General features: G+C 34.3%; 1 protein-coding gene across 7 annotated transcripts in view; it reads right to left on the reverse strand.

Moving 5' to 3' along the window:
• The window catches only part of fat1a (FAT atypical cadherin 1a), a 77,103-nt gene that overhangs the window by 45,718 nt on the left and 14,699 nt on the right, over window positions 1-16,686 (reverse strand). For all 7 annotated transcript variants that reach the window (XM_066718238.1, XM_066718237.1, XM_066718236.1 and 4 more), the window contains exon 3: window positions 10,683-10,997. In XM_066718238.1, coding sequence (XP_066574335.1) covers window positions 10,683-10,997 — 315 coding nt within the window. The remainder of the gene's footprint in view (window positions 1-10,682; window positions 10,998-16,686) is intronic.

Genomic DNA, 16,686 nt, shown 5'->3' on the forward strand with positions numbered 1-16,686 from the left:
CAAACTGTGCTTAGCAGAGCCTGGTCTTTCAATATGGACACTGGGGAAACCTTAAAAGAATGCAACTATGCATAAACAACGAGACTTAAAAATAATAATAAGGATAGGCACAACCACTAAAATTGGACTTGAAAAATGCTTAAATTATGCCACAATGATAAACTTAATGCAACATGTTCATAATAGGATAGCTATTACCACAGTGTGTAAGTAGGAATTGTGCTGAAAGTTGAAAGTTTATTTGATGAAACACTGAAGTGAACAGCATGACTTGTCCATTTTCCAGAAAAGTAAGCCTTTGATCCTTAGGTTTACTGAAGGAGCATTGATAAAAAGTCAGACAAAAAGGTAAACATCTTTTATGACTGGAGCTGAGTAACTTCTCTGAAAAGATTCAATCCTGGCTGTCCGAAGGTTCCCGAGTTTTCATGGAGGCCTCATACTATAAATGTGCATAATAAAACTGGTCTGTTTTTTATACTGATAAAGCCATGGCTATCAGTAATCCCTTATACAGATTGCTTATGGACAGTACAAAGAGCTTGCTTGTTTGCACCTATTTAACAGGGTCATTATAAAAATAGAATACACAATTATTTTGTACACCATCTTAAATGATCAGAGATGCATACAATGTCTTTTCTACAAACATTTTCCATTAAAATCTGTCACCCTATCATTATTATCCAGAGCAGCACAACCGGTGAGTGGGCTGCATTTTCCACCCTCAGTCACCTTGCCAGCTACAAGATCCTCTGAAGCACATTCACAGTGTAATGGGTACCTATCGCATGTTACTTTCAAGGAAAAAACAATCTGTTTTTAGCCTAATTGAAGTCATGGTAAGCTTAAAATGTTGTCATTTGTTATCAGTGCAAGCCACAAAGAGAAATAAATTATGTAACTTGGATGAAGAAGCAGGCCGCAGGTTGTGCACCACTGCACCGATTCATTAAGTGGAAGAGTTTGTTAGAGTACTGACTTGGCACCTGGAAAATCGGTTTTCGCAAATGGTACTTTAGAATTAAGCAATTTAAATCACAGGTGCAAAATTCATAGATCTGTAAGAATTCTTATAAAACTTAACTCTCGAATGCCATGTAAACTACAGGGGTCGCTGGTGTGTGACTGACTGACTTAAGCACACTCAACCCCAGTAGTGTTTCATGAAAATGAGCACTAACATAAAGGGAATGCCAGTCACAATCAGATATGAACCAGCACAGTCTGAACCATAGGCAGACTTGGTACTTTTTAAAGTTCATTTCTGCAACTTCCTATCTGCAAGTTGTAAATTGCATGTAAGATTCTCAATTTAATCACAGAGATCTGATGACAATTTTAGCCTTTCTTAAGACTTCATTTAAAACTCTAAACTGTTATCACGTGATACAGTGCACTGCACCCATAAAAGGAGCAGTAATTCACTTGTTAGTCAGTCTTCCATTCCGTAATTCATTGAGTGAAACGAAAGACACATTGAGGGCAAATTTCATTAGTTTTTAAAACTGATCCATATACTTTAACAGTTGGTATATTCAAGATAAGTAGTTTTTGTAAACTAACAAACAAAACCATAAAAATAATAAGCTTAACAAAATGGGATCCTTTAAAATTAAAAATTGAATGTCACCCCTGATCTACAAATATAATCAAATAAGAGCCACAATTTAAACACGTTACAAACAAGTTAAAACATTTCTATGAACTATATAACTTCCCAAATTGTTTAGGATTTGGCTTTATTTTAAGCTGACTGAGATAATTGATTTAAGATTTGTTTGTATTAATTTCCAAATGATGAGATCTGCAAAAAAAAACTATATGGACTAACTCTGAATGGGACAATTCAGAAACGAGGTCTCCCACGACTCAGATTTTCCAAAACAAATGTGTTCATAAATAGTCTCTGGGAGGAAATTCTATAAATATTTCTATACTCTTGAGTTTGGTGAAGTAAAGAGAACAAATGTCACCAAGTTTCTCTTGAACTGCTTGAACTTTTTTTTTTTTTTTTCAAGCAACCATATTTTCAAATTATATACTTTTCTCTTAAAAAAAAAAAAATACAGACATGCAATGTGCCATTCTAGATCTTATTCAATATGACTATTGTACTGAAGTTTGTAAAGCATTGCATGTTTTGTTTTTTTTGGTTTTGTATTTTGTTTGCATATATCCGGGCACCTGGTTTAATCTCAGAATACAATTTCTATAATATAAACTCTCCAGTTGCTTCCTATTGAAGGGGTCGGGTTATATTTCACAGAAAGGTGCTGTTAAACTAAGCTTCTCAGGTTGCAAACACACAACACAGCATTCAGCTTTGTTAAATAAATACATATAAATAAAAGCACATAGGAACAGACTTGTACTGTTCTAGTTAAAAAGAAAAGCCAAACCGGTGTGAGAATTACTGCCACCTTTTTTGGTATTTATCTCAATACTTCACACACATTATATGTGTGTATGTATGTATGTATGTATGTATGTATGTATGTATGTATGTATGTATGTATGTATTACACATACACACACATCTATATATATGTATGCATGTATATATTACACATACACACACTAGATTATATATATATATATGTTGATTTTAAGTTTAAGTAATATATGTTGATCCATCCTGTACACATACTGCTCCCTAGCATACAGACAAAATAATATATGAAGAAACAAAGCAATATGTGTAGGATTACTGGTTGATTTATCATTTGAACTTTGATTTTGCAGTTTATATGTAGTTTTATTTAACTATTTAAATGTTAGATTTTGTTGAGTCTTCTTACAAATCTAACAATTTCCTTCTTTGATAACAGTATCTCTCATTATGGATTATTTTGTTAGTTTTGCCTTTGTTGAAGTAAGCCCCCAAATAGGATTCAGAAGTATTTATCTCTTACAATAGCAATAAATCATGTAATTATTCTCCATATTGAAACTCAAGTATGTCAGGAAATCATGGAATCAGTGCTCTGTTAGTTTCCATCAGCTTGAGTTCTGGGACAAATAAAGCCAATTAACTTGAAGTCAGAAATTAGAAACAATTGTAGTATTATATGTACCATAATACTGCATTCAAATGTGTATAGGGACTTTCATTTCTGAGAGGGACATTTATCTTGATGAAACAAACAAAGCTGATGCAAAATTCTTCTTATAATGGCTTTTTTAGACAAACAATGCTTTTTAATAGGACTGTTCCAGTTAATGATATGTTGTACTCCAGATTCCTTTTCTATACCTACTATGAGAGAAATCATAAAATATGATTAAATTAGTTCTATATTTACTCCGTATCAATTTAGTTATGGAACAATCATTGCAAAATATTGTCTAATACATGCAGACATTATACTTATAATGTGACATTTTCATGAGGGGAAAGAAGTGGTTTAATTACCTTCTTGCAAATAGTGAACTCCGAAACATTTATGACCAATAGGCCTAATTTGTTCTCCTTGTTTTAGCCTCTAGTATAGATTGCAGTCAAGATTGATGAATCTAAGAAATCTTATCTAACACTTCCACATATCAGAAGAATAATCGTAGATAAATGTATCTTGATTTAGTGCACTGCTTTCGGGTTGTTGACTGTGTGAAAGACAGCTTTAAAATTGTTCTAGTCAATTTTTAAACAATCTCTAATATGCACAAATGGTTCCACTACTTTAAATGTCCTTTATTTAACCATTACCACACATGATTTTCTTCCACTAGTAATGCCTATTGAATTACAGATGTAAAATCTTTACAAAAGGTAAAATATTTACTTGATGGATAGACAATGCTTTAGAATATTAAACTAGCCTAGCCTAGCCTCATTAAGAATCACTTTGCTTTTTTAAAATGTTATCAGAATTCTATATCCTTAAATTCAAGACAGTGTAGATTATTGACAAACAAAATGCATTTCACTTAGTACAGCTGTATACCAAATACATTCTATATTACTTTGTGAATAAGAAAGTACTGCAAATGTACACAACAAGTTACTCCAAGACTAAAATCATGTTATAAAAGTTATTAAACTGTCAGATTCAAAATTGTAAATTGAAGAAACTACTTAAATATTCAACATGAGATTACTCTCACAGATCCTGAACAGCCAAGTCATATTTATGGGAACATAGTTCTTACAGGATGTAATACAAACAAAAGTCTTTATGTGGTTAACCTCAGCATGGAAAGAATATCCATAATGTAGAGAAGAAATGCTTGTATTAAATTCACAGATTAGAACTTGATTTGTGTCATTTGAAGGCAGCAAAACAACTTGAAAGATTCATCAACATGCAAATGTAATATGCAAAACATCAAATGCAAGTGTTAGGCCTGGCAGTCTGACCTCTTTATATAAAAAAACACCATCAAAGCAGGAGAAAATATATAAATCCATTATTCTCTGCTGGGAGCAAAGGCAAAGATGGATTAGTTTAGTACATTCCATTCATTTGCAATTTTAAAAATATAAAAGCACCAACATGGGGGAGGGGTGTGTGTGTGTGTGTGTGTGTGTGTGTAAAAGAAAGGGTGGATGAGGGAGGAGAACTGCGATAACCAATGTTAAAGAGTCAAAGGCCTGGCTGCCATGAAAACAAACATGCACGGCTGGATTAAATCATGCCTCCATGTTATTGACTTTCTAATGTTCTTCTTAGGAGAGGAAAATGTCAGAAAAGTTTTAAATACCTGAGGCTTTTATTGATGGAACATTCGGTTCCATTAATATATTTAGCATACATTGTAAATGTATCTATGGTTAACAAGTTCGACAACTTGCTTCCTATAGAGGTGAAAGGCTTTAACCATTATATGTTATTTAATATAAATATAATAATTAACCAAAATATCCTCTACTTCCTTATTAGTATGAATATCAGGCGCCATCTCTTTGCTTTATAGTGTTCTGGAGTTCCAATTTTTATGACTAATAAAGACATAAAAGTCCATGAAATTAATGGAAGTGGCTCACCTCAGCACTTGAACTCTGTCCCAATCTGGGTGCAGTGAAACATATAGCCTAGTTACCTCCACGCCCCCAGAACAAGTGACTATCCCCATCAATTCTCAGTTACAGTATTCTGAGTAATAACCCACTATGGCCATAATTAGAATATGTCCATTTAAATATATTGACTAAATAAATAAACCTGACCCGGGTTTTGTTTTTTGTGTAATTTTAGACCAAACATAAAGCTACTACCGAAACCATGGGCAAACACCTGACCAATGCACTAAATTCAGTTTATTTGTTTGCTTTTTAAAGAAATGTTTTAGTCAGGCTAAGTCAGGTTTATTCAGAATTCAATATATTATTCAAATTATAATTTCAAAGTTGATCTCTGGAAATATTTTGAGCAGATTACATGGAAGAATGGTGTTTATCCTGAATTCCAAGTAAAGTTTTCAATACTGATCTCTTTTTATCCCCCAAAGGAAGAGGGAAGCACATGCTTCTACAAAAAGCACCAGAAACAGCAGCACTTTCTTCACTTGACTGAAACAGAATGTACATGAGAATGCTGATTGTTTGTCGAGCAGCTCCAACCAATTGTCTCTGAAACAGGCAGCAGTAAGTCCTGCTTATGAAAAGGGTTTCTGGATTTCAACAATAAACACACACATACAACAAATATTGTTTTTGTTCCAGAATTATTGCGTTTTGTACAATGAATCAAATCAGTTAAAATCCTACTAATAGGACAAATCTAACTAGACAGTGGACTGCTGTAAGGAGAGTTCTTATTTTTCAGCTCCAGATTTTCCAGCAACAGCAGTGAAGAATCCTTGATGTTTTCAGGATACTGAGGAACATGGGGGTGGTGGTGGTGGTAGAGTTTACTCGACTAGATTTAGCTCTACTGAACAGGGGCTAGAGGCTCTGCATGAACTTGTATTCCAATATCTCGCTTTATGTTTTTAATCCCAATGTAAAAATATAGACACACAAATGTTATGAGTTGGCCGTGTAGATAGAGGTTTTAAAGTTCGATTTGTCCTGATAATCTATCTCAGTGGTTGTCAAACTAAGATAACTCATCTTATAGTGTTACCATAATAGTTTTTAAATTATTTTATGATGATTTAGTTTTAAATCATTAATCCAGATGTAGTGCAGCCCATCTCTGGCCCATATTACTGAATCATGCTTAGATAGAGTAAACAAATCAAAACAAAAAAACACAAGTAACAAAAGTATTGATAGTATTAGAGAAGGTGTAAAAAAATAGATTCCATCACCTGGAACCTATGTAAAATCTAACTAGCCTCTTTCTTCCCTGGGGGAAGAATATCTTGCATGTATATAATTGTAAAGATAAGCAGGGCTTTTAAATTAAATCTCATTTACTTATTGGTGACTTTGGTCAGAAGATGGCTGTAAATTATGTGCCTTTTTGAATTGTGCCTATAAACAAAACTCTCCCGTGAACAGCAGAATGTAGGCCTATTTTGCAATGTTTCACATACTGTAACTCTGTGCTTAGCTGCATTTATTCAGCTTGACCCCTAGTTAAAGAAAATAATAACTGAAGCTACATCCCCGTTGTGTGGATTTCTCAGAGAACAGCATTTTTCCTGGCGTGTGAAAGTAGTATGGAGAGTTTTGTAAAATACGACCATAGAAGCATAGCAGTAAGGTGCAGATGAGTGAAGAGCATTATTACGTTAGAAAGGTATTTTCAGTTCCATAAACCACAGAACCAAACACATGGCTAAATTACAATTAGTTTTACAGTACACATTATCTTCATACAATTCTTTGAATGTATAATGATGAAACATAACTATACTAGTCACAGAGGAAGACTTTAATTAGTCTCTTCCTATGGAAAGTTTGGTGCAGTCAAAAATGTCCCTCTAGCTGAACGATGATTTGGAATGGTTAAACCAGCATTAATATTTTATTTATTAACCTATCTGCAAAACTGAAATGCAAATAGTAATGTATCCCTTCCTATAATAAATCCCCATGTTCAAATAATGCCTGAAGGAAAATCTCTCGACTCGGTGTTGATCGTTTTAATGTCAGTGTCTGTTTAGAGACAACAATTTTTAACATAATTACTTCTGGTTGCTTGGAGAATATTATGCCAATTTCAAAGTATTTGAAATCAAGAAACAATATGTTTTTAATTATGAGTACAATGTGTTTTGTGCATATATATATATATATATATATATATATATATATATATATATATAAATGCTAATTAAAATATTCTGAAAAGTCAAATCTGACCTATCTCCCGGCCCAATGTTGAACTCAAAGTTGAACATTCCACAGTTTATTTCCTCTTTTTAATGACATGGACTAAACTAATGCCTGAGGGGGAAACTTCCGGTGCACATGAAGACAACTATTCTTTTATTTGTGCAAAGAAAGATAAAAAGCGCATTAACCCTACCCAGAGAATTTTAAACCATTTTTATTGCCTAAATTTCTAAAACTAGGATATGAAAACTAAAAATGGATAAAAACATTTACAGTGAATGAAAAAAGTATTTGATCCCCTGCTGATTTTGTACGTTTGCCCACTGACAAAGAAATGATTAGTCTATAATTTTAATGGTAGGTGTATTTTAACAGTGAGAGACAGAATAACAACAAAAAAATCAAGAAAAACGCATTTCAAGAAAGTTATAAATTGATTTGCATGTTAATGAGGGAAATAAGTATTTGATCCCCTATCAATCAGCAAGATTTCTGGCTCCCAGGTGTCTTTTATACAGGTAACGAGCTGAGATTAGGAGCACTCTCTTAAAGGGAGTGCTCCTAATCTCAGCTCGTTACCTGTATAAAAGACACCTGTCCACAGAAGCAATCAATCAATCAGATTCCAAACTCTCCACCATGGCCAAGACCAAAGAGCTGTCCAAGGATGTCAGAGACAAGATTGTAGACCTACACAAGGCTGGAATGGGCTACAAGACCATCGCCAAGCAGATTGGTGAGAAGGTGACAACAGTTGGTGCGATTATTCACATTTGGAAGAAACACAAAATAACTGTCAGTCTCCCTCGGTCTGGGGCTCCATGCAAGATCTCACCTCGTGGAGTTTCAATGATCATGAGAACGGTGAGAAATCAGCCCAGAACTACACGGGAGGATCTTGTTAATGATCTCAAGGCAGCTGGGACCATAATCACCAAGAAAACAATTAGTAACACTACGCCGTGAAGGACTGAAATCCTGCAGCGCCTGCAAGGTCTGAAGTTTGCCAATGAACATCTGAATCATTCAGAGGAGAACTGGGTGAAAGTGTTGTGGTCAGATGAGACCAAAATCGAGCTCTTTGGCATCAACTCAACTCGCCGTGTTTGGAGGAGGAGGAATGACCCCAAGAACACCATCCCCACCGTCAAACATGGAGGTGGAAACATTATGCTTTGGGGGTGTTTTCTGCTAAGGGGACAGGACAACTGCACCGCATCAAAGGGACGATGGACGGGGCCATGTACCGTCAAATCTTGGGTGAGAACCTCCTTCCCTCAGCCAGGGCATTGAAAATGGGTCGTGGATGGGTATTCCAGCATGACAATGACCCAAAACACACAGCCAAGGCAACAAAGGAGTGGCTCAAGAAGAAGCACATTAAGGTCCTGGAGTGGCCTAGCCAGTCTCCAGACCTTAATCCCATAGAAAATCTGTGGAGGGAGCTGAAGGTTCAAGTTGCCAAACGTCAGCCTCGAAACCTTAATGACTTGGAGAGGATCTGCAAAGAGGAGTGGGACAAAATCCCTCCTGAGATGTGTGCAAACCTGGTGGCCAACTACAAGAAACGTCTGACCTCTGCGATTCCCAACAAGGGTTTTGCCACCAAGTACTAAGTCGAAGGGGTCAAATACTTATTTCCCTCATTAACATGCAAATCAATTTATAACTTTTTTGAAATGCATTTTTCTGGATTTTTTTGTTGTTATTCTGTCTCTCACTGTGAAAATACACCTACCATTAAAATTATAGACTGATCATTTCTTTGTCAGTGGGCAAACGTACAAAATCAGCAGGGGATCAAATACTTTTTTCCCCTCACTGTACATTATCTTAAAACTTTAAGTCCAAATCATACATTTTGGTTTATGTTAATGCCTCTCCAATATCGATATGATAGTACTTTGAACTGCCTAAAGCCAGATGTCTTGGTGAAAGTAATTCAAAACTGCATGTTCCTCAAGCTATGATGTCCCTAGAGAAACAGGTGATTCATGACATGATATCGTAGTCCAGATGCATTTAATTCCAATAAATAAGGAATGTGTGTTTCACTTTTCAGATGACTAAAAATAGCATTACTAACTATTTATGTAACAACATTATGTAGCAAGGTGTGAGCAGGAGTATCATGTGTAGGAGGTATCTGTGGCACCAGACTCGATTTGGAGTACACAAATTATAATTAAACACAAATAGACATATGACATTTAACAAATGGTACAAGCTGCAATAAAACTACTGCCTCCAAAGAAACTAAGTGCAACATAATAAAAGTATAATGTGAATTAAACATTAATATCAGTTACTAGTATGTAAGCAAACATTATTATACTTGTTAGGTACTATCACTCCTGCTGTTTTGATGATTGTGTTGATACATTATGACAAATACCCTAATTCTGAAACAGAAAACCATATAGAATGTGCCAGATTCTAAGATGTGTACCAGCTAATTTCGTTGAGTTCAGGAGATCCAACTTGTAATCATGAATTTTGAAAAGATTTTCCAAAATTATTCAGGAATAGGGTTGTGACAAAGTTGGAATCCACATTCGCAGATGTCGAACTTTGCACATGTTTAGCAAATCCAAACTACATTGAATACTAAACCAAACAAATTTGAATTTGTCACAAAATATTTTTGGTCTACCATTGCAACACGCACATGCATAAAGTCAGTCCGTTTATTCACTCAGTATGGTCCAGATGTTATTTTACAGAGAGAAGGGATGATGTGGTTGTTACAGATAGGGCTGTAATGTTGTCGGAGCGCACTAGACCAGAGCGCCGCTCCGGCACTTTAAAATCCGTTAAGGCGGAACTCCGTTTTTGAAGGTAATGTACAACTACCAGCCTAAACTACATGTAAATAGTAAAGTGACTAGTAATAGCAGTATTAGATACATGTTAAGAACTTAAGAAACCATGTTCTGTAACATTTGCATCTGAACAGTTCATTCAAAATGTCTCATGCAATTGTTAATTAGTGAAATAATAGAAATAAGTACTCCATTAAATTCAATTTTAGCAATATGAGCTGATGTTTTTCAGCTCTATTTCACATTTACAGCATTTAAATAAAATTATTTTTCAAATATATATTTGATTTTACAGTAATACTGGCAAATACAAAATGCCCCTCAACCTCCAACTAAATATGCGACATCCGCATTTGACGGATTTCATGCTTTAATGCTTCCCTATTCAGTTATATTGCATCTAGAATTATGATTGGACATTCAAGCACATTTGATAGAACTGCACCGTTTTCAGTTTGCGTTGTGGAATACATAATTTGTGCTTTTACATTGGAATGAGATCTTTAAATCTCTTGGCATTTGGAACACACTTAATAATTCAGAAACGTATAACATGCATCATCATAGTCATCATAGACTTACAGTGGTGTCCTATTTTATAATAGTAATGATAAAAGCATAACAGTGCTTACCAGTTTTGGAGTTAATGGCAAAAAATCCCTGTGGATTTCCACTTGTAATCTTATAAGTAAGCTTGTCACTGGAGCTTGAGTCTGGGTCAAAGGCTTCAATCTGGATGACTGAAACATCCTTTGGGGAATTCTCCATGACTGAAGGGTAATACACTGGTTCGGAGGTCTGTGGGGCATTGTCGTTAACATCCACCACCTCGATATAAATTTCAACGAAGGAAGAGAGTGGAACAACCCCTTGATCGGTGGCAAAAATGGTCAGCCAGTAGTGGGAAGTTGTCTCGTGGTCGAGAAGTTCCTCTGTTCTGATTATCCCTGCAAAAAGGAGAAACAGAAGTTAACTATGTATTTCAATTTCCACACAGAGCAAAATTCAGGCTAGAATAAAAATGACACCAATAACATAACCAAAGAATTTGCACAGTAGGCCTATATGAAGTGAAAGGATTAATGTATGCAAAGTATTTGAAAAGTGATTGTTGAGCTTGGGGTGGGGGCATTACGAACGATGAGTATACCAGGTTCAAAAACAGAAGCAACCTAGAAACAAAAAAAAAAAAAACAAATATTCAAAAAATATTGAAGATTTATTAAAGGCCTGTTTTCCAAATAAATATATCAATATGGTTAAATAAGGCTATTGCAGAGTACACACAATTTTGCCATTTCAAATTTCAATATGGTCATTGAAATATATATATATATAACAAATTCATATTGGTTCTCCGATTATCTTTAATGGGAAAGGAGTGGCTCCTGGCTGTAAAAAATAGCTACTCCCTTTTTTCAGTTTGTACTTCTGTGAGTCACTCTGCGGCACTAGACATAACAGTTTTACTTTCAACTCCCAGGAAAAATGCACAGGTCATCTTGTTGTCACATTTTTAGTGTTGCAAGTAGCAGAATGACAGCCACATAAAGCACATACATTACAAATAGAATAATACTAGTTATGGAAAAAATACATAATTAAAATGAGATAGACTCTCTGGCATTCTCTAAAGAAAGGAAGAGGAGCTTACCGAATTAAATATTTTTAATGGATTATTTTCTTTTATCTCTTCGGTCTACCACACTGAAGCAAGTTAAATCAACATCATCTGGTACAAGCATTTGATTTTTTTACTTTTAGTTTTGTGTGTTAGTCTTTACTTAAACGTGGCAATCATACAAAGATACAAAATTATAAACATATTGATTGTTTTCTAAAAGACTACAGTTAACTGTCAAATGTGTATAGATTAAAAGGAGTTTGGTTTCCAAGTTTCATAATTCATAGAAATGTTAAGGTTCTTTACTTATGAAAATCAAATTCAGACAAATCAAATGTCTTCAATTAGGCTACATTGCATTTATGCACAAATGTTTTTAAAAGCAAAACAACTGGAAGGAAATTAACACTGGATTTACATCAATTTAAGCTGCATTTCTTCTATCAGACTGATGTGCGGTTCAGTTCGTTTGGAGGTATATGTGAATGCCTGGATAGTGATGTAGGCCCAATTGTACCAGGATGTGGCTCAACCCAAACAGACCAAGATGACTAGAAAGGTGTGGTCTTGATTTATTTGAAAGCAAACTCTATGTTTACAAGATTGCACCGCCAATGTGAAAGCAAACACCTTCTGGTTCACTTAGAAGCTATCTGCTTCATACAGAAAACCAAACTGTGGACGTACTCAAACACAAAGGATCTGCCCAGCCTTGTTACTTCATTGAAGCCCTACTAACTACTGCACTACACTACTTTCAAAATGTCTCTGCTGAAGTAGACTATGCAATAATCCCTCAGTATATTCCGTTTTTGTCTGTGGTTATTTGTAAGACCACAGCATGTTAAATATTTTCAATACATTATAATTATAATTTCCACTGAAGTAGGCTAAACTGCAAGAGAACCGAGCATGTTTAGAAGTGTAATGTGAAACCAATAGTAAAGTGGACTACACAAACTAACATGAATTCACTTTAAAATAAATTAAAGTTTGATTACATGTTCCTGCTGTTAAAGACAGGCTACATACTGTAGCACTCCTTTAAGAAAAAAATGTGATATTTGATAAGACATTAGTGAGTTTAATTACACCTGAGAAATATGTAAATAGCACAATATGTTAATTCCCAGGGGCTCTGTAGCATAACAACTATACTGTCTCTTAAAATCAGTCAAGCATTACCTTCTCATTTACCAGTAGAACATGATGGCGCAGGCAAAAGGAGGGAACGTTTTCAAAAGCAACTCACTCTAATGAGTAAAAAGGGTATTACTACAATAGCTGCAAGTAACTGTGCTCAAATTAATGAATCCATTATTAAGATGTTGCTCTCAATTTCCTAAATTACAGTTTCAGGGTTCCAAAACAAAATAAATAAGGTTCTGAAACTTTTTCAAAATTTGTTGAGGAGAAAAAGTTATATTTGAATGAAAAGTTATATGAACATTGTTGACTGAAGTTTTACAGTACAAACACATGAAACATTTAAGAAACCCTTAAAATCAGAGAGCCTAAGAATAGCTCAGGGAAGTCTTTGACTAGTGTCTCACGTGGGCACAAGAAAGCAACATCTGTTGTTGGTATACATCTGAAAGCATTCAAAGGCATAGCTGAAAGCAACCTCACTCCAAACACTGATATTTGACAAAAGGGTCTATCCGTTAAACACATGTTAGAGAAATACTAACAAATGCCAGGTTAATTTTTGGTTCTTCAGAAGCTAGACCAATGACCCTTAAAATATAACTTCGGTCCAGTTTACCTTTCTAATCTCTGTCACATTGAAAATGAAGACAAATCTATTATCTACATAAAAGTGGGTCTCTGAATGGGATTCTGAAGACACTTCCTATTCCACATATTTTGTAAAATGTGTTAAAAAGTGATCACATTTCATGAGCTTACTGTGAGTAATAATATCAATACAGAAATTACTGCTGTTGAAAGTTATATTTTTATTTACTAAATCTGAAATTAATATGTATATTTTCAATGTTGTGACAACCACAATGAATATCAATGATCAACAAGTTCAAGTGGGGCAACATATAGGCTACCATGATCTGACAATTTTAATTTGCCTTTCAAATTACATGATTGATTCTATTCCTTACAAAGGAGGGGCACTTTTACAAGTTTGCAGAGCTTTCTTTAAGAACTTTTTGGGGCATTGGACAAAAGAGCATTGCATTTAAATTGAACAAAATCAATATTTGTAAGGATTCTTATTAGTATTAAGTGAATAGATAGGGAATGAATTCTTTAATGAATAAACTTTAGTGTGATATGGATTTACCTTTTTCTGTGAGCAAATAATGGAAGTACCTTCCTAACGAAAAGTAGACATTTAATTCCATTAGATCCATTTTTAATTCTGCCATTTTGCTGTGCTGGCTAAAGCCAACAATTCATTATTGAACTAAGGAGTTCCTTATTTCCAAGTGGGCACACTGAATTGTGCTTCAGTAATATCACCTTTCTAGACATTGGCTTATACCGAAGTACACGTTTCTTAGCTTCTTTCCCTTGAAATATATTTAGCTAGCCTTTTGAGTAGTTATGCATGTTAATAAACAAATTGTATCTGTTGAAACCAAACACACACAGCTACAAAGATATTTGTGCCATTTTAAAAATGACACTTGATCCACTAGAACCACCATGCTTAAATTCTGTGCACTGCTATTATTAAGTCAGCAAGCTTATTTCTTGTAACTACATTAAGCAATATACCATACTTAAATTAACACAATGTAGGGAGCAAGCAGTTCTTCAATAAAGGAACTTGGCATTAATGTGATATTCACATTTATACTTGGCACAAGAAATAATACCTATCTTGACAAAGGAATGCTTGTTTCAAAATATGAAATATAGAACACATTAACAATCTTGGCCTTTCAATAACCACAGTATGATTAAACAAGTGAAAAATCACAAAGTGGATCACTACAGAAGATGCCAAATAAGTTAAGTCCAGATTAAAACAGTGTTATGGCTATACGAATTAGTGTTTTTTTTTTTGTTTTTTGTTTTTTTTGGTAAGTCATCATTGAAAACTATTTAACTGCTTAATGGCTGTAAAGAAAATTAAATGTGTTATAATGTCCATGTTTTAGAACAGCAGACATTCCATTAACTCCTAAATAGGGTTTGATTATAAATTGGAAAGCTGTGTAATTATTACTGCAAATCCTTACAGAACAACTACAAATCCTAGAACTGGTGCTTTCAGTGTTTTTATTTTATTTTTTATTCTTTTTACTTTTCCCCTTATAAATCTGATCATCCTGCTTGAAAATGAATACCAACAGTGATGTCAGTTATATAAAGGTCTATAGGTTAAGTCTGCCAACGAGATGTGAGCTGAAAAAGAGGACTAGGCCTATGTGCTACCATGACTCCTGTCAGTGCAGTCGGGTTTCTCACCACAGTGCAGGATTCTTCACGGTACTTGAAGAAAGAAGATGGGACTATGTGCCAAGTTTGGCATTGCTATATAAATATATTCAAGGCATCCTTATAAAAAGATATTAGTCTGTTCATGGGATGTCAAGAAAGTGGTTATCTCCTACTTTAAACCATAATGACATTGCTTCAATTTAAGACATTGCATATTGAATATATTTTAAAGCTGACAATCAAAGCAAATTAGAAAGCCAAAAAGATTATATTCTGTCAAATGAGGATTATGGTTTGTAAAATCTAGTTTATCCTCTGTATTCATTTTCAGACTGATGCACGTTTATATCAAATGTGGGTCAATATCCACTTTCTAAAAAAGGATACAAAAAATAATAATTAAAGAATTACACAGATTACAAAGGAAGGTAATTTTGAAACAGGTGTTTTTCATCAATATTATTGTGTTAGCCTATATTTATGCACACAGAGACAATGTTCTTCCCAAAACCAAAGCATGAGATGGAATTACAATTAGAATTACACAAGTCAAAATGAGATCTTCTGTACTTCTGACTACATTTGCCTTCCCAGCCTTATACTTAAGAGTCCGAGTTTGCTTTGAACTAGCTCTGTTAATTTCTTTCAGTAGCCTCCACATTCCTTAACCTTCTTAGGCCTCTTGCTTCATGCTTACATAAACTTTCTCATCAGCTTTTCCAGTCGGAGCGAAATACTTTAAATTCCTATGCTACAGAAAGTTTGCTGTAATAAAACTCAGAAGCTCAGCTCCCAAACTCCTTGAATCATATTTAATTAAAATATATATTTTTTGCACAAAAGCCTGCTTCACAAGTATACATAAACAATGTTTATTATAGACTGAAATATAAAGTCTATTATAGAAAATGAAGGCTCACATAAACCATCCATTTCCTTGAAACTCAGTTCAGCATTATGTAAATCAATTTAATATTCCTTAACACCTAAAACATGAGCACAGACATTAATAGTATTCATTAATTAAAGATAATAGGGCCAAACGCTCTCATGCACTGCAGTCAAGTTGCCAAACAATGTAAAATTGTTAAATGTGGTGGCACTACTTCTGATTATTGGTGGTTATTACAGTACTATTTAATGTACAAGTAATCAAAGGTTTAAATTAGAATAGATGCTTTTTGAATTAGCCTAGTTGCACCAAAGTCTGTGAGAATCAAAACATTTCAAAATTAATCTATAGGTGAAAACTATATTGAAAAATTAGGTCAATTAAGTTTTATCTTTAGTTTCATCGTTCATCAAAAAGAAAGGGCTATTAACTTGCAAACAATTACCTGCATAAAAATGTCAGCGCTCTATGAGTCAGAGTAATAAACTAATGTAATATTTCTAGATTTTGTGCCAACTGCCTAATGACTAATGTAAAACTATATATGTGCTTGAATAACTTTCAAAATATAAATTTCATGTCTCAGAAAATGGGTGAATTTAATGATAGATAAATCCTCTGTAATTATCATGTACGCTAACCAGTTTGTAACTTCGTAAAGTACTAGTGATATTTTAGAAGGGAAAACTCTCAAAACTAATATTATTCAAATTAA

Source organism: Amia ocellicauda, chromosome 12 (assembly GCF_036373705.1).
Source record: "Amia ocellicauda isolate fAmiCal2 chromosome 12, fAmiCal2.hap1, whole genome shotgun sequence".
NCBI lineage: Eukaryota > Metazoa > Chordata > Actinopteri > Amiiformes > Amiidae > Amia > Amia ocellicauda.